General features: G+C 32.0%; 2 protein-coding genes across 24 annotated transcripts in view; one reads left to right on the top strand and one right to left on the bottom strand.

Annotated features, from left to right (window-relative positions):
• Window positions 1–585, top strand: part of LOC18437349 (Transducin/WD40 repeat-like superfamily protein) — a 28047-nt gene extending 27462 nt beyond the window's left edge. For all 18 annotated transcript variants that reach the window (XM_088860488.1, XM_088860456.1, XM_088860485.1 and 15 more), the window contains one exon: window positions 29–585. In XM_088860488.1, coding sequence (XP_088716614.1) covers window positions 29–175 — 147 coding nt within the window. In that variant the 3' untranslated portion in view covers window positions 176–585. The remainder of the gene's footprint in view (window positions 1–28) is intronic.
• Window positions 389–25788, bottom strand: LOC18437348 (lysM domain receptor-like kinase 3). 6 transcript variants are annotated; one of them, XR_016051015.1, is made up of 10 exons: window positions 25006–25788; window positions 20051–20266; window positions 19808–19947; window positions 19654–19743; window positions 18984–19089; window positions 16042–16193; window positions 15026–15107; window positions 14124–14262; window positions 882–980; window positions 389–751 (listed from the first exon to the last, which is right to left on the bottom strand). XR_016051015.1 is itself a non-coding variant. In XM_006847558.4 (10 exons), exons 1-10 carry the CDS (start codon window positions 25691–25693, stop codon window positions 587–589), a joined length of 1893 nt encoding a protein of 630 aa, XP_006847621.3. In that variant the 5' UTR covers window positions 25694–25788; the 3' UTR covers window positions 499–586. The 6 variants fall into 6 exon arrangements, 4 of the variants coding, with proteins under 4 accessions (XP_006847621.3, XP_088716579.1, XP_088716576.1 ...); XM_006847558.4 differs by having other exon boundaries at window positions 499–751; window positions 15010–15107; XM_088860453.1 differs by lacking the exon at window positions 25006–25788 and adding an exon at window positions 20370–20422 and having other exon boundaries at window positions 499–751; window positions 15010–15107.
• Window positions 25789–27790: the final 2002 nt, after the last annotated feature.

Raw genomic sequence — 27790 nt, 5'->3', positions numbered from 1 at the left:
ATGACAAGGTATTCTCTCCATCTAACAGGTAGCATGTTGGAACTCTCAAGTTGGGGTTACAGCATGCGTGAAGTGGGCCCCTCACCGAGCTATGTTTGTGACAGCATCTTCAGTTCTTGCCTTTTGGATTCCTGACTCGAATTCAGAACCAGCCGATATGGACTCAAACACTTGAGTATTTAATTTGTTTCTTTTGCTAATTTTGTGTTTGTTACTTTTGCTTTTTTTTCTCTCTGCAATTTACACCCTTCAAATGGAGTGGTATCGCATTTAAACTTGGCATCTTTGAAAATGGTCTTTTTATGTTCGCACGTGCGTGTCTTTTGCAAGAGGAAATGCTGTGAAGTAGTGAAGCAGATAGGTAATGACAATAGTTGTGGTGCAGTAGTTGAGAGAGAGAGGGGCTATTAATAGATAGAAAGTTGGTGATCAGGACACCTTTGTGTTACAGAAGATCTGTACGGGGAAAATATAAAGCCGATTGTGGTCATTTGGCTGTGAAACTTTTGAGACCATGTTGTTGATTAAACTGCACTGTTGATTGTGGTCATTTTGCAATCAAATTAGAAAACATCTCTCTCTGTCTCTATCTTCCAGCGATAAGTCCACTGAAGACTTGGTTGTTGCCACCAAGAGAAGCACCCCATTCTAATGTGCACATTACTATGTGAGACAGCTTGATGACCACTTCTCGCATCTCAGGCCTATTCGTTGGGTCTTCATTCAGGCATGAAAATGCTATTTCAGCCATCTGAATCAATGGAAAATTATCAACTTCAATCAGGGATGAAAATCTCACTTGTCTTGTTAGCTTATAAAATCTCTGTCATTATTTTTGAGTAGATATTTTTGGGTAGAGTAGGGATGATGAGGGAACCAACCTTGTTTACTTCCTCTATGGGATAGTTGTCATTGAGATTTTTGTCAGTCACTCTTTGCAAAGAGACGTAAGGTTCTTCTCCCCTGAATATCTCGAGCATCTGAGCACAGTTCAGAATTTTTTGAAAGATTCAGCACGAGTTTCTAGTTGAAAATTTTATACATATTATAATAAAATATTGCGCTGCATGTAGCTCCAATTTTGAGCTCTGGTTGCCTGGAAACTCAATATTTGCATGAAAACTGACAGATTTTTTTTTTTGAAATTTAATATGGTCCCATAAATTTTATGTTCCACACTTGAGTCCCACTTTTTTATAATGAACATTTCATTTCAATTTTTTCTTTTTGTACGTGAGGTTTCATAAGCACAAAAAACTTTTCCTTTTCTTATATAATCTAATTAAGCTCTCAAAGATTGGACGTCTATACTTCTCTTTGTAATGTACTAGTAAACATATTAAAAATATAATTAAGTTAAATAAAAAATGACAAAATAACCTTGAAAATTTGAAAATATATGGGTATTTTGGTTTTATTTGATTCATTTTAAAATATTTTTGAGTTCCATCTTATGTATAGAAGAGAAAATTAATTTAAAGGAAAAAGTTTAAATAAGGTTGCAACCTTAAAATGTAGAATTAAATATGCTCCAAAAAAATCCATTGGAAAAGTTAGTTCTAATGTTAAACCCTCTAATTGATCATCTTGATATCAAGATATATGAATATGAAAATAAAGAAAGATTTTGAGTCCGCATCTGGCAATACAATTTCAAGATTTTTTTATGTTTATAAATCTATTTGATTTTAATTTTTGGAGTTTAAAATTTTATAATTAGAGTTGATTTTCAGATAATTTTAAGAATTTTTTACACCAAAATTACATGCTATGATAACATTTGGAGGTATGCTTAATTGGATTGTCTAAGGTTGCAACCTTATAGAAACTGCACCCAAATTTAAAATACACATTTTGAAAAAGTGGTTCTTGAATGTAAAAGATAAAGTACGCAAAGTTATTTTTAAATTTTAATTTTTATATATATATATATATATATATATATATATATAGATATAATTTTTTGTAAATTTCCCTTTAATCTAGGCATGCACGTAATTTAGAAAATCTAATAATGATAAATTTTGGTTTAATAAGAATGGGGATTTTAAACTTTCCCTTTAACTCATCCAAGTGACGTGCTACTCCACCTTGGTGCTGTGAGAAATAAGCAAGGGTTAGTCAGGGCATTCCCCTACAGTGACACGTTGTACTAGTACTTGGGTGCAGTGAGAAATGAGCAAGGGTTAGCTAGGGCATTCCCCCGAAGCGACGTGCCGAAACAAATGCCCGACTACAGTTATAAGTAGGCAAGTTCCTGTGTCATTCTAGACGAGTGAGGATAAAAAAGCTAGTGCAAGAGAATATGATACAATGATAAGTTGGCAAGTTCCCATGCCATTCTGGATGAGCGCGGGTAAAGAAGCTAGTGCAAGAGGGTAGGATACTTCTAGTCACATGGAATGTAGAAATGGTAACTTTTTCTTGAAAATTAATGTAGAAATGTTAACAGGTAAGAACTTGGAGTTAATGGATACATAGATGCAAAAGAGTTAATATAGCTTGTCTACATGAAATTAAGTGGAACGGGGAAAACAACTAAAGAAATTGATGGATATAAACTGTTGTATAGATAAAAAGATAATAATAGAAATAGCATAAACATAATAGTGGATAAGGATTTTAAAAAATAAAAGTATAGAGTGAGACCATTTACCTTTGATACAAGGTAGTCACATTAATATTGACTATTGGATGTCAAATTGGATGACTGTAATTATTCTATTGATCAAGCTCAAACTTCAGAAGAATTTTTCTCGAACATTGTGACACATCCAAGCTATCAAATTTCACATCCGATGGTGGTTGTGAGTAATCGTGACCACCTTGTATCAAAGGTAAATGGTCTCATTGTATACAATCCCTTAAAAAAAGGGTGTAGTTTGCATGAGGTTGCAACCTTAAATAATAAAATTAAGGTGCACCTCCAAATTTTATCCTAAATTTAATTTTAGTGTAAAAATTCTTAGGATGACTTGAGAATCTATTTTGATATCTAACTATAAAAAATTTTGAACTAAAAAAATAGTTCAAATCTAGTAGAGATCGATAAACACATGAAAATCTTGAAAATGGACAGTCCAGATATATTATGTTATATTTGAGACTCCAACCTTTTTTTTTTTTTTTCACTTTCATACATCATGATGTTGAAATGATCAATTAGAGGGTTTCCAACATCAAAACAACATTTTGTGATGGATTTTTGAGGTGCACTTTAATTCTACAGTTTAAGGTTGTAACCTTATATAAACTTTTTCTTTTAAAAAATAAAGTAGTTAATGTCAATAGAGTAGGTGATAAGCTCCTATTACGTAAAATTGTATTTGGGGAGGAGATAAATATAATTAGTGTTTATGAGCCACATGTAGGACTAGAGGATAGAATTACGAGATAATTTTGGGAGGACATGGATGAACCACTCTAAGAAATACCAAATAGAGAGATAACCTTTTTTTGGAGGGGACTTAAATAGTCATGTAGGAAAAGATAATAAAGGGTACGTGGGATATGATTTTGGGAAAAGAAATGGGATCGCGAGGCTATCCTGGATTTTGCTATGACCTACAACCTAGCAAACAACTAGTTTAATAACTTATAAAAGTGAATCATATAGAACCCAGATAGAACTTTTTCTATTCAAGAAAGTAGATCGACCATCATGTAAAAAATGTAAGGTTATTTTAGGAGAGAGTGTAACCATGCAACATAGGCTCATAGTTATGGATGTTTTACCTAAAGAAATGAAAGATGAAATCAAGAGTTTAAAAATCACCGATCTAGATTCAAATAACTCAATCTAGATCGAAAATCATTGATTAACATATCGAGATGAAACGACCGTGTAGTGAATCGGTATCGGTTCCAATCAACGATTGAAAAGTCGTCGAGTCAAACTGGAGTCTCTCGGTTCGACACGGGTTTTGAACACCCCGTATCAGTTCACGTAAAAGACGCAGAAGCGCCCGTATTTAAAAAGAGTCGTCGAGTTTTAAGCGAAAATACGCAGAAGCACCCGTGTCTAGAGAGAGTCGCCAAGTTCTAATAGAAAACACACCCGTACTACAGTAAGGGTGGTTTCAACAGGTTCACTAGCAATTTCAATCGGTTCTCGCAAGCAATTTCAATCGGTTCTCGCACGTCACACGTCATCACTTCCCACCCTCATCGTTCATACTTCCCAACTTAGCACGTCACACATCATCACTTCCCAACTTCCCATCCTCATCATTAAACTTCCCATCCTCACCATTAAAAACGTAACGTACCCATGTTGGAGCCACGTCATCACTTCACATAGATTCTCTACCGCATTGAATTTTCGTACCTTTGAAATGCATTCTCTACCTTTTATAGGTAGATTTACTTCCCAATGAGAATGATGTGGGACTAATTTCAGTTTCCCCTTGTGAATGCTTATTGACATAAAAATTGTAGTGTATATCTTATACTTTGCAAAATACTAGGATATATGATATGTAGTTATTTTTTTCTTTTTAGTTTTTTTCTAAATTTTGACATTGTTAGTTTGTATTCTTAGGTGAAAATCTTTTCTTGAATAATTTTACAATGCCATAATATTCACATTTATAAGGAAATTTATTTTAATTTTTATCGTACGATATGGAAGTGTTTTTTAATATTTTTTGAATCATAGTTGTTATAATATTATAAATAATAATCATACATTGATAATCAAATCTTGTATTTTATTTATTAAATTTTTTGTGTTATAAAGTATATAATGTATTATTTTTGTTATAACAGTAAAATAATTTGTTTATATTATTAATTTATTGTAGTCCATGTATGATTATATATTTCATCCATGATAATTTAATGTTTCTTCTTTTGTGTGATATAAATTTAAGGGTTAACAATAATTCATACAGGAAAATAATATCTCAATATTTACATATTGATGCAAAAAAATAAAAATTTTTAATGGAGTACCTCCATTTTTTATTGGATTCTTAAAAAAAACATTTATAATAAATTTTAATAATTTTTTTGAATTTTTTTTAAGGCTATATCTGAACGATTCGGCTCATTACCGATTAGAATCGCCGATTCACCGATCCGAATGAGTTTTTGAGATGCCCAATCGAAATCACCGATCCGCTTTTTAAACCACTGGTTCCAATGAATCGCCTAATTCTTCGAAAAAAAATCGGTCGCCAAGAAGCCCTGAATAAATTTTAGTAGTCTTATTAAATAGCTTTCTAATAGGTGAGACCTACGTAACAAATAGCCTGCACCGACATATCTTCTCAAACGGTATCCTCACGTTTAATATATTTTATTTTTCACCCATTATTTGGGCTCCACCATGACATGTGACATGTGGAAAGGGCGGCCATTTTAAAGGAGCTTGGCCCCACATGTACGACGTGGGCCTAAACAATTGCACCGAAACCACTTGTATTTTGAAAAACCGCATGTTGTATTGCATAGTTTGGAACTCAATTTGATCTCTCTCTTTATAGCTAAGCCGTAGGAAAAGAGCCCGGGCTTATTTGCTCCCTATCACTAGCTAAAACTCACATTTGTTTCCACACCTCTTTAAATTACGAGATAATGACTCTCTCTAATTATCAAGTATAGTACATTTGGTTACCCTTACATGGGTCATACGTGTTGTAATTTTTCAGGGGAAAAAATGGAAAGTACGATTAAAGGGGTTCAATTATTTTAACAAACCGATACTGGCTTTTTAGAATTTATTGTAAAAAAAACTAAAGGATTTTTTAGAATTTGTTTTTTAAGTTTTATTCTATAAAGATGCTTTCTAAAAAATTGTTAAAAACTACTAAATTATCTCATAGTTGGGAATCTGTAATAATTTAGGAATACTTAATTGTATCTAGCCAAATTATAAAAATAATATTAGTTGTAAAAGTATTATACCAAAATTAGTATAAAAAAATGGGTGCAGTTTGCATACGGATGCATCCGTAGGTGTAGAGGTAAGGTACACCTTCAAATTTTATCATGGTATATAATTTTGATGTAAAATGTTCTAAGGATTATCTCAAAATCTAATTTTATATCTAATTATAAAATTTTAAATTTTAAAAATGGTTAAAATCAAGTAGACCTGTAGATATATGAAAATCTTGAAAATGGATGGTGTAGATAATATGTTGTAAAATGAACTATTTCCGAGACTTAAAATCTTTTTATTTTTCATAGTCATACATCTTGATGTCGAGATGATCAATCAAAGGGTTTTTTAACATTAAAACTACATTTTCCGATGGATTTTTGAGGGGCATCCGTAGTTCTACAGTGTAAGGTAGCATCCTCATATAAACTTTTTCTTAAAAAGATAGTATCAAAATTAATATCAAGAACCACTCAGACAAGAAACAATGTCTCTATTTTCATGTATTTTTTGTAAAATAATAAACCACTCGCAATTTTTGTTCGATACTAAAAACACTATTTTTAGGGATTTTTAGTATTTTTTAAATTTTTTGAGGCTAAAACTGTTTGATCTAAGCTAATTCTCTAATCTGGATCGCTGATCGACTGTTTCAACCCAGTTTTTGGGGGGTCACCGATCCATTTTTTTAAGCATTGAGTGAAACTAAAAGGTGTGCAAAAATTAAGTGGTGGAATTTTAAAAAGGAGAAATGCCTATCTAGAATAAATTGGTAAAAGAAGGGATGAATTTTGAGCACGAAATTAATGTTATGTGCAATAAGATGGTCGACTGTATTAAGAAAGTCGCAAAAGAAGCTTTAGAAAAAAAAAACTAGAGGGAAAAAAAATTTCAGTAAAGAAACTTAGTGGTGGAATGAGGAGGTTCATAAGGCTATTATTGAAGAAAGATCATATAATAAAGCTTAGCAATGTAATAGAAATGATCAAAATTTAGAAGAATATAAAAATGCTAAAAAAATAGTAAGGCTAGTAGCTTAAAGCGTATGATAATCTGTAAAATAAATTAGGTACCAGAGAATGTGAAAATTGTCTTCAAACTAGTAAAAATGAGAGCGAGGAAGTATAGGGATCTAGATCATATTAGAGAGTGAGGATTAGATGATCCTGATAAAAGATGGTGAGGTCAGCAAAAGGTGGAGAATTTATTTTCAAAATTATTAAATAACAAACATTACATGTACACAACGTTAGGGAAAGGGAAATGACCTTCATATAGTTTTTATTGATTTAGAGAATGCATACTATAGGGTACCTAGAGATTTAATTCGTTTATGTTGGAAATAAAATGAGTTACTAGAGGCTATATTGACATAGTGAGAGACATGTATGAGGGAGCGCTAACTAGTGTGCAGACAACTAGTAAAATAGACAATTAAATTCATTGCGCTTACATCAAGTGTCAACACCGAACCATATATCTTTGTTTTGGCTATGGACGAGTTAATCAAGCAACTACAAGACGAGGCATCATGGTGTATATTGTTCGTAGATGATAGTTTTAATTGATGACACTGGAGGAAATGTTAACGTAAAGTTAGAACATTGGAAGATGTTCTAGAATCTAAAAGTTTTAAAATTAACCAGACTAAGATAGAGTGACAATTCTAAAAGATATTGTTTTCGGTATCTAGAGTCGATAATCTAAAAGAGTTGACAAATTGAGGAATATGTTGCATATAGTGTTAGAGCTGGATATGCAATGTGGAGATGTGCATCTAAAGCTTTATGTGATCACCACATACTATTGAGACTGAAGGGGAAGTTCTATAGGAAATTTGTAAGGCCAGCCATGCTTTGTGGGACAAAATATTGTTTGGTCAAGAAACAATACATCCATAGGATGAGCATAGCTGAGATAAAGATGCTGAGATGGATAATTGTAAGATAAGACATGATAGATTTCGAAATAAATATATACGAGAGAACTTAAGTGTAGCATCAATAGGTGATAACTAAATGAAAATGGACTTAAGTAGGTTAGCCATGTGCATCACAAACCTACTACAATACTGGTCAAAATGTGTGATTTAGTTCAAGTGGAATGATTTAAAAAGGCAAAAGGAAAGCCCACAAGGACATAGAAGTAGTAAGAGTGACTTTTGGTCTTATTGAGAGTATGACCATTGATAGAGAAGAATGAGGAACATGATTCATATAGCCGACCCCAAATAATTGAGATAAGGCTAAGATGATGATGTTGAACAATGATAAATTCTTATAATGATAACGACAAATTTGAGGTTTTGTTATATATTTTAGTATCAATTATTTAAGACAAGGATGGATAATCTTAAGAATTGGCTTTTCTAAATATTAGAATCAGGTGGGTTAGTAGAAAGAATTTAGAGGGATCAAATTTCTCTAATGGTGAGATCATATGAAGGCTGGGCCCTTCAATTTGTCGTAACTGTTATGGAGGTTAGTGTAAGACACCTTTCCTCAGGCATGATATGTGTAGGTTAAGTGGATTTGTAGTTCTTTGGCAGACTTAGTTATATCTCCTAGCAAGCTTGTTCTTTAGATCCATAGACCACAAACTTATATGAGAGAGGTGAAGCCCCTCAATCTTGATGAAACAAAATATCAAGATGGTGCAAGCTTAGGACTTTCGGTGAGAGACCCTAGTGAGCAGATTGTTGTGCGTGAAACCCTTGAACCTGATTGGTTGATTTTTTTATAAATAAAGTACGATAAATAAAACATAAAACATATACCACAAGAACATAAATATTTACGTGGTTCATTTTAGAAGGGCAATATCTACGGACACGACAAACTAAAATCCACTATACCAATGAAAGTTACCTCATAAATTTTGGGACATAGAGTTACCTTTATAATTCTCGATAAAACCACTTAAACTTGCTCTCCTAAACGGCAACACTGCAGATCTCTCATCTCTATTCCATAACTCGATCACTGTTTAGGAAGAGACCATAACTAGACTATTATGTAGAAGAGAACTTTAAGAGCAAATGAGACTTTCTCTTACTAAAAGGAGAAATCACCCAAAATTTCAGTATAAACTGTTTCTTTACAAGAAACCAGTCTCTCAATCTTTAGGAGTCTACAAGATACACCATCACAATCATCTCAATGAGTCTACAAGAGACACTATCATAATGTTTCTCTCCATAAGAAACGCTCTTATCTCTAAGAGGAAACTTTGCATCCCTTCTATCTATAGAGAAAACCAACTTTTTCATATGGTGACCCAAATAGGGAACACAAATTCTTTGCTCTTTCATCCCATATATATAAGATTAGGAATCCACACTAAATAATAGACTTCCTATAAATGTTATATATATTTAAAAAACCAAGAGATATAACCAATGGCGTATTCGTTTTTCTGAAAGTACTCTTTCGGATTTTTAAAACATTCCGCACTTGTTTCACAGTTTCCATCTAAAATTTGGTGACCCAAATAGGGCACACAAAATCTCTGCTCTTTCATCCCACATATTTAAGATTAGGAATCCACACTAAATAAGAGACTTCCTATAAATGTTACATATATTTCAAAAATTAAGAGATATAACCAAGGGCGTATTTGTTTTTTTGAAAGTATTCTTTCAGATCACTGTTTCCATCTAAAGTTTGGAAACTAATCTTTCAACAAAAGCTCCCACTTCTTTGTTAAAAAGTGAAAGAATAAGTTCCTAAGGCGTAGGAACTTAATCTTTCAGAATGTTTTTGTTGATTACTATTCACTATTCACTATACATAATATAAATACATAATATTAGTATTATTAATATGATACAATATAATATAATATTACAATAACATAATATAATATAATTTTATATTTTATCATATTATATTTTATTTTATTATATAATATAAATATATAGTAATACTGTATATAACATATAATATACAATGATTAAATACTATATAATATAAATTACATTAATAATAATATATAATATAGAATAAAATATATATTATATCTAATATAAGACTATAAATATGACATATATTAATGTGTAATATAATATTTATATTATACTAAATATCATATATTATATTATATATAAATATTACATATAATATATATTAAATATATTATAATAATATATAATATAGAATAAAAAATATATTATATATAACAATAAATATTAAATATATTAATATTTAATATAATATTTTATATTATACTAAATATCATATATTATATTATATATAAATATTACATATAATAAATATATATATATATATTATATGTAATATATTATATTATATTATATATATATATATAATATTATATTATATATTATATAAAACACATATTTATATTATATATAATATTGATATAATTATATTATAAATAATGTATTTATCATATTAAATAATATATATTATATATAATATATAATTTACATTAATAATAATACATAATATAGAATATAATAGAATATATAATATTTATGTAAGGGTGCGGTTTGTATAGAGCGGAGGCTCTAACCAATCAAAAGTAGAGCTCACCTTCAAAGAGTGTCGAGAAATGTAATATCAATATTGGAAATCTTTGTGATAGACTTAAAATATATTTTTACATTTATTTCTAAAGTTTAAAGCTTCAAAAATAGTGTAGATCGACTATCTATGAAAACTTGAAAATCTTGAAAATTAACGGTAAAAAAATACATTACAAAATACACTATTTCCAAAACTTGAAATCCATTTTTTTTTTTCTAATGTCCATGCATATTGATGCTAAGATGATCAATTTGAAGATATTTGGGCATCAAAACAACCTCTTCTAGTGAAAGTTTTGAGGTAGGCTCAAATTTGATTATTTAAAGCCTCGGCTCTATATAAGCTTTTTCCTTTATGTAATATAATAATATAAAAATTACATAGAAATATTTATTTAATATAATAAATATATACTAATATTTATATATTAAATATAATCTAATAACATAAATATTATATATAATATAATAATATAAATATCACATATATTTTATATTATACTAAATATTATATATTACATTATATAATATTGATATTATTATGTTATATAATATAAATATCTTATATTATATTATATATTTGATATAATATATTTTTATTACTTTATATAATATTTATATTATTATATTATATATAAATATCTTATATCATATTATATATTATATGTAACACATATTTATATTATATATAATATTGATATTGTTATATTATAAAAATATATTTATTATATTAAATAAATAGTATATGTAATATAATAAATAATAATAATAAATAAATAATAAAATATAAAAAATAATATATATTATAGATAAAATATATAAATATCTTATATTATATTATGATAAATATTACATTATTTGTTATATATTACATATTATATATTATATAAATATGTTATATTATATTTTATATTATATAACACATTTATATTAGGGTGCGGTTTGTATAGAGCTTAGGCTCTAAACAAACAAATTAGAGCCTACCTTCAAATAGTGTCGAGAAATGCGGTTTCAATATTGGAAATCTTTGTGATAGCATTAAAATATATTTTTATATTTATTTATAAAGTTCAAAGCTTAAAAAATAGTGTAGATCGACATATCTATGAAAACTTAAAAATCTTGAAAATTGACGGTCCAAAAATTCATTACAAAATACACTATTTCCAAAACTTGAAATCCATTTTTTTTCTTATGTCCATGCTTCTTGATGTTGAGATGATCAATTTGAAGATATATGGGCATCAAAACAACCTCTTTTAGTGAAATTTTTGAGGTAGGCTCAAATTTGATTGTTTAGAGCCTCGACTCTATATAAACTTTTATCTTTACATTATGAGTAATGATACTATGACACCCTCCCACATCCATGTGAGTAGGATCCTAAAGGATTACCATTAAATTTTGACACCCTCCCACATCCATGTGAGTAGAATCCCAAAGGATCACCATTAAATTTTGACACAGATCTCTAGAAAAGTGATCACATGGGTGTGGGACTTGGGTGAATGGGTTTATTGATAATTTTTCTAGATATTTGTATCAAAATTTAATGGTGATCCTTTGGGGTCCTACTCACATAGGTGTGGGAGGGTCTCATAGTATCATTACTCTTATATGGAAAAATTACATAAAAATCTATTATACTTTGTGTTATTACGGATATACCAAATAGTTTATGTTATTACATGTATGTCAATTTTTAACCTTTTATAACGTAATTTTTTAAAAAGGACCACTTTACCCTTATTCGGATGTTCAACATCCGAAAGTAGGTCGAAAGTTAAATGTTAAATTTCCTATTTTCGAATGTTGAACATCAGAAATTAAGGGATTTTTGGATGTTCAACATCCGAAAATACCCCGATAGTTTAATATTAAGTATAACATTTTTGGATGTTGAACATCCGAATTTAAAATATTTTCGGATGTTCAAGATCTGAAAATACCTTGATAATTAAATAAACCTTCGTCTTCTTTGTTTTCGGATGTTGAACATCCGAAAATCTCTTAAATTCGGATGTTTAACATCCAAAAATGTTGTACTTAACATTAAACTATCGGGGTATTTTAGATGTTGAACATCCAAAAATTCCTTAATTTCGGATGTTCAGCATCGGAAAATAGGAAGTTTAACATTTAACTTTAGGCATATTTTCAGATGATGAACATCTGAAAATCCCACCAATTTGGATGTTTAACATCCGAAAAAGGGTAAATTGATCTTTTTTAAAAATTGCGTTATAAAAGATAAAAAACAGACATACATATAATAACGGAAACTACTTGGTATACCGATAATAACGCAAAGTGTAACAGATTTTTATGTAATTTTCTCCTCTTATATTGTATAAAATATTTATATTATTAAATGAGAAATAATATATTAATTATATTAAATAAATATTATATATAAAATAATAATATAAATATACGATATTTATATTATTATATTATATATAATACATATTTATAATATGTATAATATTGATATTATTATATTATAAATAATTATTTATGATATTAAATAAATTTTATATATAATCTAATAAATAGTAATATTTAAATAAATAATAATATATATTATATATATAATATATAAATATCTTATATTATATTATTATAAATATTATTTATATGTTATATACATTATATATTATGTAATATATTATATAAGTATATTATATAAATATATTATATTATGTATAACACATATTTATATTATTTATAATATTTATATTATTATATTATAAATAATATATTTATTATATTAAATAAATATTATATATAACATACAATATATATTTATTATATTGCAAAATATTTATATTATTATATTACTATATTGTATATATTATTTATAGTAGTGTATTATAAATAATATATTTATTATATTAAATAAGTATTATATTAAATATAATAAATAATAAATATAAATACTATATATTATTATATTATATTATATTATAATAAATACTATGTGATATGTTTTATATAATACAAATATACATTAAGAAAATTTATAAAATACATTATATTTTATTATACATTATCTTATATTATATTATATTATACTTTATATGTTACATATTTATAGTTATATGGTTAATATGTATGTTATTGAACACAGTACCAAAAACTTTTTTAACATTCTAGCAGGTTATCAAACACAATATCTATAATTTATTTAAACCTTCTGAACAAAACTTTCAATTTTTTGAAAGATTTTAAGAACATTCAACTTTTTGGAAAATATCTTTCATAAAAACAAACGCCCCCAAGAGTCCTATTCAATCTCAATCCCATATAATATGAGATTTTCTAATGTGAGTAATTTTGGATAGCACTAAACCCAACACAAATGGCTGAGGCTAATGCAAGAAAGTGACTTGGTTGGCTCGATTGTAAGTAGCTTGACTTTTTTTTTTCTTAAAACCAAAGGTAAATAGCTTGACGTGACAGGACCTGGGATTGGACCATGTGTGGAGGTGGTGTGGCCATACATCTGGATGGGAAGATGCATAGACTGCAACACTCATGAATTGGTGTTTGAATTGACCATGCGTTTTAGTTTTACTTGGGATTACTGTAATTTCTCATCAACTGGTACAGGTGGAAGCTGGGTTCATTTTTTAGAACACTGCTAACTTCTCTCTTAGAAATGGGAGACGCAAAGGGAAGAAAGAAGCATACAATAGATATGAGAGATTTCATCTTGTTTGGTTCCCCAATCTCTCGTACGAGTGCTCGTTTTCCTGTTATGAGCTCCGCCAGAACCACGCCAAAAGCGTAAACGTCACTCTTAGGAGTTGATTGCAGCTCACAAACAGATCTGCACATCCAAACAGAAAATTTAAACAAATGGAAAAACTGACCGCATACACGTAGGGGTAGGAATGGGTGGGGCGGGTCCAGGTGGACCTGACCGAAACCCAACCTAAATACTTATAAGTTGGGTCCGGACCCGACCTGGATTTGGGTCAGGTCGGGTGCTTGTTTATAAATAAAAACATTTAGCATATATTTTAAACTATATACTTAATATTTTCTTATACAACTATATACTGGGTCAGGAAGGGTTGGGTTGACCTCGACCAGAACCTGATCATATTTGGACCCAACTCAGGCCGGGTCAAGGTCAAATGGACTCCGACCAACCGAGCCTATCCAAAATCTGGATCCAAACTCAGATCTCGTAACATCAACCCGACGCAATTCCCACTCCTACATAAATGGGTCTAGCCCTATACAATGATGCATCAGAGTTAGCATAAAAGAAAAATACGATAATTGGTTCATGAGTCGGCGGAAATGATTGTAATGGAACTTTACAAAAATCACAAAGAACTGAAAGTAGTATGATCAGCATGCGTTTTTTGGATTAAATTTGACAATACCCAATGGAATTTCTTAAAGGGAAAATGATGATTCTATTCGTGACAAGTGATTGTCAATGCTTGAAGAAAAAAAGAAAAAGAAAAAAAGAAGATAAAGAAATATTTCAACTTCAGATCCAGAAAAATGGAAAAATGGAAATGGTAGAAAGAAAGAAAATGAATCATGAAAAATTACAACTTACTCAGGTGGTAGATAACCTGGTGTTCCAACTAATCGTGTCGTCATGAAGTTTTCAGCTCCAGTTCGTTCCAAAAGCTTGGCCAGCCCAAAATCGGAAACCTTCAAAATATTGAAAACATAGCCTTTTAGTACTCAAGTCAATTCTTTCCAGTTTTTTTTTATGGCTTTGATTTTTGAAGAAGATGGGCCAAGTTTCTAACATAAAACCAGTCAATATGGATTTAAACTATGACATAAGTCCAATTTTATGTTTTTAAACTCGGCTTGGGCCTCGGACTTTGCCCTGGCCGGAGCCAAGTAACACGGCGGAGTCGGACGTGACCGAATAGTGTACAAGACCCAAAAGGCCCTAAAAAAATTAATCTAAAGAATTTTTTAAAAATACTAGAGAATTGTAAAAGTGAAACAAAACCAAAGATAATATAAAAAAATAATAAAATAAAATATAGATTTAGATAAATTGATTTAATCTCTAAAAAAAAGGAAAATATAAAAAAGTCATGTCACAAGAAAAATTCACAAATCATTGTTAAAAAAAAAGAAGGGTTCCAACTTACATGTATACTTTTTATACATTGGGTAATTCAGTGGGGATGACGAGCCTTTATCCGTTTTTTAAATCATTAGTGGTTTTTGAATGCGTTAGGTGAGAATAGAAGCCTAGACCTTAGCTGAAGCACAAGTGGTACTACCATCACGACCAAAACCCCATTTTTAACTTTTTATACATTGATTCCTTATTTTTATATAAGTTTACTTTTTCTTTCTATTCTTCTCAAATGGCCCGAGTTGCACCCAGATACACAGCTCGGCAAGGGCCGGTCCATGTAGAGTCACGGCTCGGCAAGAGCCGGTCCAAGTAGACTCAGCCGAGTTTTCAATCACTGATCCTTCTAATAAAGTGGCATTGCTTTTTTTTTTTTTTTCCCTCTATCTCTAACGACTTACAAGAAGTACAAGAAATTTTTTTTAATGATTGACAAGTACAAGTTGATTTCAATTTAATGAAAAATAAAGAACAAGGAGAGATTACCTTAGCCCTGAGAGCCTCATCAAGTAAAATGTTGGTGGTCTTTATGTCGCGATGGACATAGCGTGTCTTAGTGTGATCATGAATATATTCAATTCCCCTTGCAGCATCAACTGCAATCTGTATTCTTACATCCCAAGGAAGGGCCTCATGACCTGATTCATTCAACCCCATACTTACTACATCACATCCACCTCTCTCCCTCTCTCTTGTTACTAATTACTATTGGAAACCTACCTCGACAAGTTTAGCTTGTATGTACTTAAAAAGCTTGCAACACTATAAAATATGATGATTAAAAAAGAAGAAAAAAATTATTATGAAGAAAACTAATAAGAATCTTATGAACAAGAAGCATCTTTCCAAGCTCGATATGAAACAAAAGTAAAGACAAGCAGTTACCAAAGATCTTCAACTTAGGTGTGTCAAATTTAATCAGTGTTAACCGGACATGGGTCTGAAAGCGGTTTATCTGGCTTAACCGGTAAACTGGCTGATTCAACCATTCTAACCGAACAAGATTCGGGCGGTAAAAAAAATATTGAAAAAATAAAAAAAATATAAAAAAAACTACTAAAATATGAAAAGCATATAAAGAATGATTAAAACAAAACACATTCAAATGAAGTTGAAAATTAATGAAAAAAATAAATTTTAACGAATTGATTTTTGAATTAAAGTGAGTATTAATGACAAAGATAATTTTTAATCTTTACCATAATGTAAAGAATATTAAAAAGTAGATTACAAACCAAATTTTTTATTTTTGGGAATTTATATACATTTTTTTGAATTTTTTTTAATATCGGTCAATCATCAAAACTGCCCAAAACCGAAACCGGCCACTAAACGGTTCCTATCTAACTGGACGACTAGCAGCTAGATTGCCCGATTTTTCTAACAAATATTTTAATCTACTTAAATATCTTTTTTCCCTCGAAAAATTCATGTCCTGAGTATTGGTAGAATTATTCACGACGCCTCTTACCACCAACAATGCTGCCAAGTTTTTATTTATTTCAAAAGAAACACCGGTACTATAAACTTTATCTCATAAATAGTTAGTAGGCAAATTATTTTCTCTTTTTTCTGCATTGCAAACTAAGAAGGAACCAACTGAAATGGAGAATGTTTGTGCAAAAAATGACTTTTTTGGTTTTTTAAGAGCTTGCTTAATTCAGCTAAACGTTACCGATAGCAATTGATGCACTGGGTTTCTTTATGGTTATGTTTCCTCTCTTCTTTTTATTTCTTATTTTTATTATTATTATTATTATTATTTATTTATTATTATTTATTTATTTTTTTGAGGCTTGACTTTTGTTTTAGAGAAAAGGAAGGGATTAGCAGTGCGTGAGAAAGGGTGGAGCCTTCCCAAATCTTCACGTGACGGAGAAGGGAAGATGATAGAAAGAGATTTGTGGGTTTTTTAATTTTATTTTTTCTTGCCCTTCTTGTATAGATGGTGAATTGGGTAAAAGTATTGGCACTGTAAAAAGATTTATGGGTTGATTTTATTGCAGATCTTAAGAGAATGTGTCATCTCACTTATTTTATTTTTTATCTTCTATTTATTATTTTTTTCTGCATCTGTTCTGATCTTGCAGATCCCAAAAGAGTATAATTTCTCAAGCCTCCTATTTTATCTTTGTTGTTTTTTTCTTTCCTGCATCAGTTTTCATCAGAGCAAAGAAGATCCAATTATCACAATGCTATTGAAACCTAATCAGGATGAACGTATGTCACAAATTTTAGAAGGTCTAATCAAAGTCATAGAAGATATTCGAAGCGAAATTTGTGAAATGAATCAACGGTTGTAATGGTTGAAGAAGAACTTTCTTTGAAAAGAAGGTGCTCATAACTATGGATCTTGTGGGACCGATATCCCACGACCAACTCATGTCCCGATCATAACAAGGAAGTTTTTAGACAAGATCGTCATCCTAGAGAGCGTCTACGAGGTTTAGGTATTAAAGTCGATTTTTTTGAATTTCAAGTTCGAGGTCGAGCTTTTTCCGATCACGAGAGAATGGTGGAGTGGGGTTTTTTGCTTTTTTTTTTTTTTTTAGATTTGAGAATTGGGAAAAGTTTATATAGGGTTGAGGCTCTAAACAATCAAATTAGTGCCTACCTCAAACATTTCACCAGAAGAGGTTGTTTTGATACCCAAATATCCTTAAATTGAACATCTTGACATCAAGATGCATGTACATGAGAAAAAACTTAGATTTCAAGTTATGGAAATAGTATATTTTGTAACGTATTTTTGGACCGTCAATTTCAAGTTTTCATAAATATGTCGATCTACATTATTTTGGAAGTTTTAAACTTTATAAATAAATATAAAAATATATTTTGAAGCTATCACAAAGATTTCCAATATTGAAACCACATTTTTTGGGATAAAGGTAGGCTCTAATTTGATTGTTTATGGCCCACATTTCTTGATACTATTTGAAGGTAGGCTCTATACAAACTGCATCCTTTAGATTTAGGGCTATGTATTTAACTTTTTCTTTGCCTTTTTTTTTTTATCAGCTTACCTTTCGTGTTTTAGGGGGAAGCTTCTCCATTATTTAGTTAGAACCGTGGGATGGTAAAACGAAGGGATTATGAGTGCGTAAGAAAGGGTGGAAGCTTCTTAAAATTGTGCGGCGTCAAGCGTAGAGAGAGAGAGGAGAGAGAGAGTTGTGATTTTTTTTTTAATTTTATTGTTTTTTAAATTTATATTTAAAAAAAATATGGCTGTTCGTAAATTAAATAAAGAATTTGGATCTTGAAAAAAAAATTTCAGAAGTAATCTTGAGAGTCTCTTATTTTATTTATTATTTATTTATTTTTTCTTAGACCCTAAGAACTATGGATTTATTGGACTTCAACACAAAATCATTGTAATATCTATAGTTCATTTCAAAATATTTAGACAACAAAGATTAGTGAATTACCTTTCAATTGTGGATCATGAAGATGGTCACTCAGTGATCCATTATGAATATACTCATAAACCAAGTAAAGATGATCATCGCCACATGCATAGCCAATCAACTCCACCTGCGAAGAATATTATGAAATAAAACACTTTACAATTTCAAGAGAGATCAAGTTCCAATTATGAAGGAAACTATATTGGTCATCCATTGGATTAATTGAACCTACTCTTTAACTTTAACCCATGACTTAATTGCAGTCGCATCATAATTGAAGCATTCCTCCTTCATTTTCAGATTTATATTTCAGGCTTCATCAAATTTTAGATACAGTCTCTGTGTAAGAATCAAATTGAAGAGTGCAATGCTGCTGGAATCCCCACCAATTAGAGCTCAATTTAAATGTTCGAGGTTTTCGAGTGGTAGTTCCTACATAGTTCTTCACAAGTACAGTGTGTAATCTTCCACAGTACTGGATGTTTTTCAACTTCAGTATGCAGCTTCAATTTTTGATTGGACAAATTAAGGATCAGTACTTAAGAATATGATCAGGAAAACCATTGTTTAAGTCGAAATCATTCGCAAAATGAAGGAATTTGATGTATAGTAGGGGCGAAGCAACCACAAATCTACTTGTTCAAGTAAAAGGGCAAGAAACCAACACAGAGTAGAGCTATAAAATCCGTACCACATTTAGGTGATGCACTTTGCACAACACTTTTAACTCTGCGAAAAATTCCTTGGACTTATTCGACTTCATCCTTTTAATTGCAACTTCCTGCGAGCAAGCATAGATATTCGATAGATTGAAAAACTTGAGGTGTCCAAAACAATGATCTCACCTGCTTTTCCAGTACGCCATAATATACATCCCCATAACCTCCCTCTCCAATCTTTTTTGTTTCAGCAAAAATTTCAGTTGCCTCTTCGATCTCCTCCAAGGTGAATAAGAAAGGCCTTTCCGACTCAAAACCAGATCCATCTGCTCCAAATTGCACACCAAATACTTAGCTCACACTGCCTAAATTGCTGCTAAAAGTTTTAGCATAAGAGTCAAAAAGGCAGACCAAAGTTCCAAATCCAACCTTCCATAATTTCTCGGCCGAGTGATTGATTTCGTAACGAAGAAATGGTCCTAGCACTTGGCCATTTGGTTACATTTTCTGGATCTTTTATAGGCGGCGGCTGCTGCCGACATAATCTGTTCCTCCTCTTGACAAAGAGCACTAAAATGAGTCCAACTAAAAGTAATGCTATAGATGCTGATATCCCCACAACTATTTCTGGAATTCTCTTCTTCTCTGTTGATAAAAACAAACCATAATAATACTCATTATTTTCACAAAATATAAATGTGAATTATCCTAAAAAATATCACAAAAGAAAATAAACAGAGGACGTTACAACTGGTTTTCATATTGGACCATGCTTACAATAAATCTAACCCACAACTCTGGGTGTTTTGGTTTTAAGCAACAGAAAAAGGTATCTTCGAACGATCTCTTTTACAAGTTATTGCCAAAATAATCTCTAGGTGTTCTATGCAATTCCAACAAATTACTTTGAATAAAACAAAAAGGGAAATGATATCATGTCACCGTGCCATTATAATATAATGGAACCACACTTCTAGAAACCATTTTTGTGGTATTTGTATGAGTTAAAATTTTGCACTAACACTCTTCATCTCAATAATCAATCTCAAAAAAATAAAATAAAAATAAATTTGCATCCTATAAATGGTCAAAATGAGTCACCTATTCTCATTTTGATGAATTTCAAGATCTAGGCCTTTATGAATTCAAATCAATTTTTTCTTTTTTAAAGTTGTTAATCTAATGATAATAGAGTTATACAAAAAATTTGGAAAGGAAAAAGGTCCTTCTACGGCTTAGATCTAAGTATCTCAATAAAATGGAGGCGTATGTTAACTGGTCTAAAAAACACTTTCTATGTTGTGTTTTCAATTTTGTTTTTTGTGATTATTCATTAGAATAGAAAGAGTGTATATTTAAAATTTTGGGCCAAACAAATCGCCCTAACATGGTTTTTCAAGATTGTTTCATTATATTACTATACAACTTACATGAAATCACTCCCAAAACAAAAAAAACATCTTTTAAAAAGATAAGCTTATACATAAACTCTCTATAAGTTTGTCTCAGATAACTTTGTGCTGGACACTGGCAAACAATAGATAGTTCATTATTTGAATTAATCTCATTGAAATAGTATATGGGAAATTGTTTCATGCAGGCTGGACTGTATTTCTATATACACAGTCTAGAAAGTGCAAAGCATTGATCTTAAAGATGGAAGCAAGTAGGTGTTCCATGTAAAAACATTGGAAACTAAGGGTCAAAATATTTTCTTACTAGAATGATTATTTCTAGTTTTTAAAATTTATTTATTTATTTATAGTCATGATCTCCATGTTAGATATTACATGACTTTAAAAATTAAGGCTTAAAATCCATTTCAAAAATAGATTTATTAAGATGCCTGCACTTCTACACATGTGGGCTTCGCCGCATAAAAACCGGGTCCATAGTATAGTATGAATGATAACGAATACATCCAAATAAATCTTTACAAAATAATGCCACAGCTGAAAAAGAGGAAGAAAGATGGCTTGTATATACTTTTTTTACCCATACCTAATACCCAAAAGTAAAAAGAATTTTGGACACCAAACGTTTTAAGTATTATTAGAAACAATAATCTTGATATACTTCGGGGAATTTTTTAAAGAGGAAGAAATATTTACAAATATAAATAACAAACTATATATGCCAAATAAAAAAGTGAAATACGTTGAAATAACTAAGTATATTATGACCCTCATTGTTATGTAAAGTCTATTAGTCACTTTCATACAATCCAATTAAGGTTGGGCGAAAATCTTTCAAAAATTAGAATTGGGCCAGCAAGAATATAATTCTAAGTCAGCCTATCTAACTCAAGTAATTCTTGAGCCAAGATGGGACTGACTATATTTAACTCAAAAAATTCCAAAAATTTATTACTCCCATGGCAATGAATATTTGTGATCATCACAAGGGTTACCTTTTTTAAACGAGCTTCTTTTTTGTTTGAGTGCGGTTTGTGTAGAGCCGAGGCTCTAAACAATCAAATTAAAACTAATCTTCAAATTATGTCGAGAAATGTGGTTTTTATATTGGAAATCTTTATGATAACGTTAAAATATATTTTCAGCTTTGATTATATAATTTAAAGTTAAAAAACAATATAGATCTAGCAGATCTATGAAATTTTGAAAATCTTGAAAATTGATGGTCCAAAATGCGTTAAAGATGCACTATTTCCGAAAATTGAAATCCATTTATTTTTCATGTTCATGCATCTTGACGTTGAGATGATCAATTTGAAGATATTTGGACATCAAAAAACCTCTTCTAATGAAATTTTTGAGGCGGGCTCTAATTTAATTTTTTAGAGCCTCGGCTCTATATAAACTTTTTCCTTTTTGTTTTAGGCAAAAGATTTCCTTATTCCTACATGAGGATACAGGCAAAACTTACACTACAAATATCTTTTAGATCCCACATTTTGGGGACATGATCTCTAGAAAGGGACAAACATGCACAAAAAAAAAACAAATTAACTCCTACTCTCTATGTGCCCAAACAAAATGGCATTCAATAAGATTAAATTGGAACCATCGAATTTTTCCAAAGAATGAACAACATGTTCAAGAACTCAAAATCCATTTTTTTTCCCTTTGAAAATAATCATCTAGGTAAAATTTAGATAAATCTCAAAATTTCCAAAAAAAGAAAGCGTCCCATACAAGTGTTTTTGCCTAGGAAAGTAAATGTATACTATGCTCCCAAGGGAGCATAGAATGTGCGCTGTTTTACTTTTTCCAGCTTTCCAAAATAAAAGATCCGCTATTGTTTAAGGCACTGTTTTAAAAAACGGCGAGTCGAATCGGGCTCGCCCGGTTCGACTCGGAAACACGCGTGCTCGTACCGGTTCCAACGGAAAACTGGGAACCGCCCGGTTCTAGAGTGGAACCGCCGGTTTCCATCTGGTTCAACCCGGTTCTAGAGTGGAACCGCCGGTTCCTATCCGGTTCAGTCCGATTCTAAAGTGGAACCGCCTGTTCTCATCCGGTTCAGCCCGGTTCTAGAGTGCAACTGTCGGTTCCCATCCGGTTCAGCCCGGTTCACACATGTAACACATGACACGCAAGTACGAGCGTGCCCCACACATACTCACACGCGCACACGTGTGTCCGAGCGTACGTGCGAGCATGCCCCACACACACTCACACGCGCACACGTGTGTCCGAGCGCACGTGCGAGCGTGCCCCATACACACTCACACGTGCACACGTGTATCCGAGCGCACGTGCGAGCGTGCCCATGCACACTCACACGCGCGCACGTGTGTCCTTGGGCATGTGTTGCATTTTTGTTGTGTATATAGTGGTTGGTATAAATATTTTTGTTGTTTTCGAATCCCCTTAGGCATGTGTTGTATTTTTGTTGTATATATAGTGGTTGGTATAAATATAAAAATTTTTGTTGTGTATATAGTGGTTGGTATAAATATAAATATTTTTGTAAATAATATAAAAAACATAAAAAAATGAAAAATAAAAAAATTAATTTTTTATATAACCGTTAATTTTTGTTGTATATAGTGGTATAATTATTTTTGTAAATAATATGAAAGGTATAAAAAAAATAAAAATGAAAAGTTTATTCTATTTGAAATCTCCATCTTTCTACTAACAATCTCTTTTACTAAATTTATTATAGAAACCTAAAAAAATAAATTTTTGAAAAATTGAAATGTTATTTCCAAAATTTGTACGCATTTTATTAATTTTTACATTGGTAACCAAATATTTTATTTTATTTATGAATTTTTACATTATAAATCATGTAATGTACTATTTTTCTTACAGTTGTCAATAATACATTTTAAATTAGATAATATTATAAAATATTTTTAATTTGTTATTATTTGTCTAATAAAATAATTATAAAATGTAAACTAATAATTATAATTTCAGTATATAATATTATAATTAGTGAGGTTGTAATAATTTTGGATTATAGTTAGTTAGGCTGTAATAGTTTGGGTTTTTTTAGCGGGTTAGGGTTTTTCGCCAAGACGAGATTTTAATGGCCATTCTTTCATTGATTAGTCTACTCTTTATAATAGTCCATATATAATTATATATTTTATCCATGATAATTCTATGATTTTTCTTTTATGTGATGCAAATTTAATAGTTAAAATAAATTTATACAGGGAAAGAACATCTCAATATTCACAAATTGATAAAAAAAATGAAAGTTAATAATGTAGTACCCTCATTTTTTATTGGATTCCTAAAAAACAACATTTATAATGAATTTTAATAATTTTTTCGGATTTTTTTGAAGCTTTAATCCGACCTATTCAGCCGATTCTCGATTCGGATCGCCGATTCGTCGATCCGAATCAATTTTTGAGGCGCCCGATCCTGGTTACCGATCCGTTTTTTAAACCATTGGTTTAAGGAAAAGGAAAGGAACAAGTGAGTACCTGTGTGGGTGAAAACATCTCCACATACCCATTATTTTTCTTTATAAACCAAAGAAAAAAGTTCACAAGGTTGCAACCCTATACTATTGAATAAGGTGCAACTAAAAAATTTCCTTGAAGAGAGCTTTGAGACCTTGGATAACCCTCTAATTAATCATCCTTTGATGTGTAGCTACCAAGAAAAAAAAAAAAAAAAAAATCGGTCCTAATGGGATTATATACAATAAAATTATTTACCTTTGGTAAAAGGAGGTCAATTACTTACAATCGGTTGTGAATTGATAGCTTGAGTGTGCCACAAAGTTTGAAAAAAATTATTTTCAACTTTGAGCTTGGTCAATGAAATAAATGCAGCCACCCAATTTCATATTCAATGGTCAAGATTAATTGTGACTACCTTATACCAAAAATATTAAAAGCATACATTAAAAAAAAAAGGAGCCTAAATTTATTGAAATATTTGGGATTGTGAACTCACTTTTGTTTGGGCTTCCAGGCTTTTGCATGGGGACGTACAAGACCCAGCCCACGACGATGATGTTCGGATCCCCAACCAACTTGGCATTCAGCCGTTGGATCCTACCCACATCAGATCTCAGCGGTGTTGCGATCCCAACCAACGTATCAGATTGCTGCACAGTGTACGTTACCACCACGTCCTCCTCCAAACACCCGCACAAAACATAGAATTCCACCTCCGTCCCTTCGTTCTTCACCCCCCACACCTGCCCATCGAAAATTTCAGCCAAAATTTCGGAGAGGGCATTCTCGGGTCTCTGGAACCTCGCACGTGCGAAATAGCCTGTGGTTCCATTGAAGTTTTGGCAAGTGCAATTGGCTCGAATTAGGTAGTCCTGCGTGGGTCCACGCATTATGGGGGTTATTTGTGAGGGACTGATGGAGAAGAAGGGGGCTAATTGCTGTGGGGTCTGGTTCCTGTTAATGTGGTAGAGGAGAGAGAAACATGAGTTTTTGGTTTGTGGATTACATGAGAATGGGTACAAGAGGCTGCTGGGGTCTGCATGGGAGAGTGTTAGAGAGAGAGAGAGGAGGAGAAGGAGGAAGTTGCAGAGATGAGTTGCCATGAAAGAGTTGGTTGCAGTTCTTGATCTGATGGGTTTTTCTTGTTTAGGAAGGCAAGGCAGATCATTGGTAGTAGAGCTCATCTATGGAACAGTGTTTCTATTTTGTTTCCATTTGTAACCAATCCCAAGCTCTTTACACATCTCTCTGTCTAAAGGGTCCATTTGTGTTTCAAAAAAAAGGCATTTTAGTTTTTCTCAAGAGAGATGTCTTGTCTTCTCTTATGGGAGGGAGAGGAGAGAGCAGGTATGTACGTTGTTATTTCCGTCTTGTTTTTATTGTTTGGGATGGGAGTGAAGGTGGGGCGTGCCATTTGGTAACTTCCTCCTGTCTTGTCTTCACTATATTCATTCGATGAGGCTCAGCAAAATGACCCCTCCCTTTTTTTTTGCTATCCTCTCACATCTTTGGTTTGGGGCAATGACCTAAGCCCCCATTATATTCATAAGCAATTGTTTCGTGAGGGCTGAACTATATTTCTACAATATGCCGTCCAGAGATATAAAATATCCATCTAAAATATGGATGCAAATAGGCGATCCATCTAAAAACAATTGTTACAATGTCCCTATGGTGTCTGTGAGGTATGATGGTGAGGTTGATAGTTTCAAATAGGTGGTCTATCTAAAATGGAGCTTGGGGAAGAAAATGGTGAGGTTGATAGTTTCGATGTCCTTGTGGTATCTGTGAGGTATGATCTGTCTTGTGGATTTCTCTTTGGTGTGAGTTTCCCATTGTGGGCTCTTTCTCCCCACTATCGAATATATTTTTGGCTTGAGCGACTGGGCTAGAAGGGTTTGAGGCTTGCCTTATGCTCCATTGGTTAAAATTATGAGTGATAATAAGATTGTTTTTTTTCTGCGTACCAAGGAGGAAGCTTTGGTAGCTCTGGACAATCGTTTTGTTAGAGTACGTGAAAAGTTTTTGTCATTAGATTTTTGGAAACCTTCGTCTCATTTTTCTTTGAATTAGTATGTCTGGTATTCCTTTCCATGCTTGGACGGTGGATACTTTTTGTAAGGTGGCTAATTGTTAGGGGGAATTTTGTAATATTGATAAAGATTCCTTTGGTAGGGCTGATTTGAAATATGTTAGAGTCCATTTTTGGAAGCTTAGGGGGGCATCCATTCCCAAAGTGGTGAGACTAACAGTGGGCCAATCTCTGCCTAAGGCAGTTGTGCTTCCTCAAGCTGACGAGGGTTGGAAGGAGGTTCATTTCCGCCGCTCGGCTCTGGTGGTGGACGCTCAGGCTACCTCAAATTTTTTTTTCTGGCAGGCTTTCATTGGAATGTTCAGAACTGGAATAGTCAACTCTTTTTTAGGGGAGGCATTAAGGGTTTTCAAAATCATAAGAGATGGATTCCTGTGGAGCCTTTTGCGGATTGTTCGGCTGCCTTCCCGCCCGGCGTTTCCTTTGGAGGTGAGGGTCTAGGTTGCCAAGCTGATCGTTTGGGCCCACCACCATCACCTCCTCCTTTTTTCTGTAAAAATAATAACCAAGGCGGCGTATCTTTGTATGGGATATTCAAGGCATAACTTTTAGAGGAAAATAGACTTGTGGTAGCCTCCCCGACTTTTACACCGCCGTGTGCAGGCGGACCGCCTTCTTTCTCTTCCTCTCTCTTACCTTTTACAAGAGAGAAGGCGGCGACTGACTGCAAACAACAAAATTTCAGATGTTTTTTCTTCTCTACTTTGGTGGTGGCTTGTCATCGGCCTTACTCGACGTTGGCTCTACAAGCGTTGCTAGTGCTGTTGGGAAAGATGTACCCTCTGATGCATTGTCGTGCTGCTAGAAGGATCCGTTCTTCTCTGAGGCCATCCTTTGATCCTCTGGCTATTGACCATTTGGCTATTGTGTTGATTGATGAGGGTGAAGAACAAAATTTGTTGGAAGAAGGGGAATTTGCACTCGAAGCCCTTGAAGTCTTGGGTGCAGATGGGTATGCTCCTGAGGTTGATCGTCCGGATCTTGGCCTTGCTGTGGTGGAAATGGATGATCTTCCCCCCCTCAATGTCACCCTACAAGAGAATAAACCTCTTGTGCTTCATTTGGTTGCTGATATTCTAGTTAACTTGCCTGTTCAGGTGTATTCCAAGAAGGAGGTTCAGATGACCTGACATAAACAAGATCAGTTCTATTGTTTTTGACTATGGTGTGGACTTTAATGTCCCGATTG

Source organism: Amborella trichopoda, chromosome 3, assembly GCF_054954075.1.
Source record: "Amborella trichopoda isolate Santa Cruz 75 chromosome 3, AtrichopodaSantaCruz75HAP2 v2.0, whole genome shotgun sequence".
Lineage (NCBI taxonomy): Eukaryota > Viridiplantae > Streptophyta > Magnoliopsida > Amborellales > Amborellaceae > Amborella > Amborella trichopoda.
Note: the sequence above shows the minus strand (reverse complement) of the source record. Positions and strands in the feature narration are given on the sequence as shown.

Bases quoted from the DNA above. Each gene is read 5' to 3' on its own strand.
- LOC18437348 (XM_006847558.4), bottom strand. From the start codon at position 25,693: ATGAGCTCTACTACCAATGATCTGCCTTGCCTTCCTAAACAAGAAAAA. The intron at 19,948-20,050 runs GTTGGATTTGGA...AATTTGGAGCAG, and splicing joins CGGCCGAGAAATTATGGAAG to ATGGATCTGGTTTTGAGTCG. The intron at 14,263-15,009 runs GTAAGTTGTAAT...TTGGATGTGCAG, and splicing joins CCAGGTTATCTACCACCTGA to ATCTGTTTGTGAGCTGCAAT.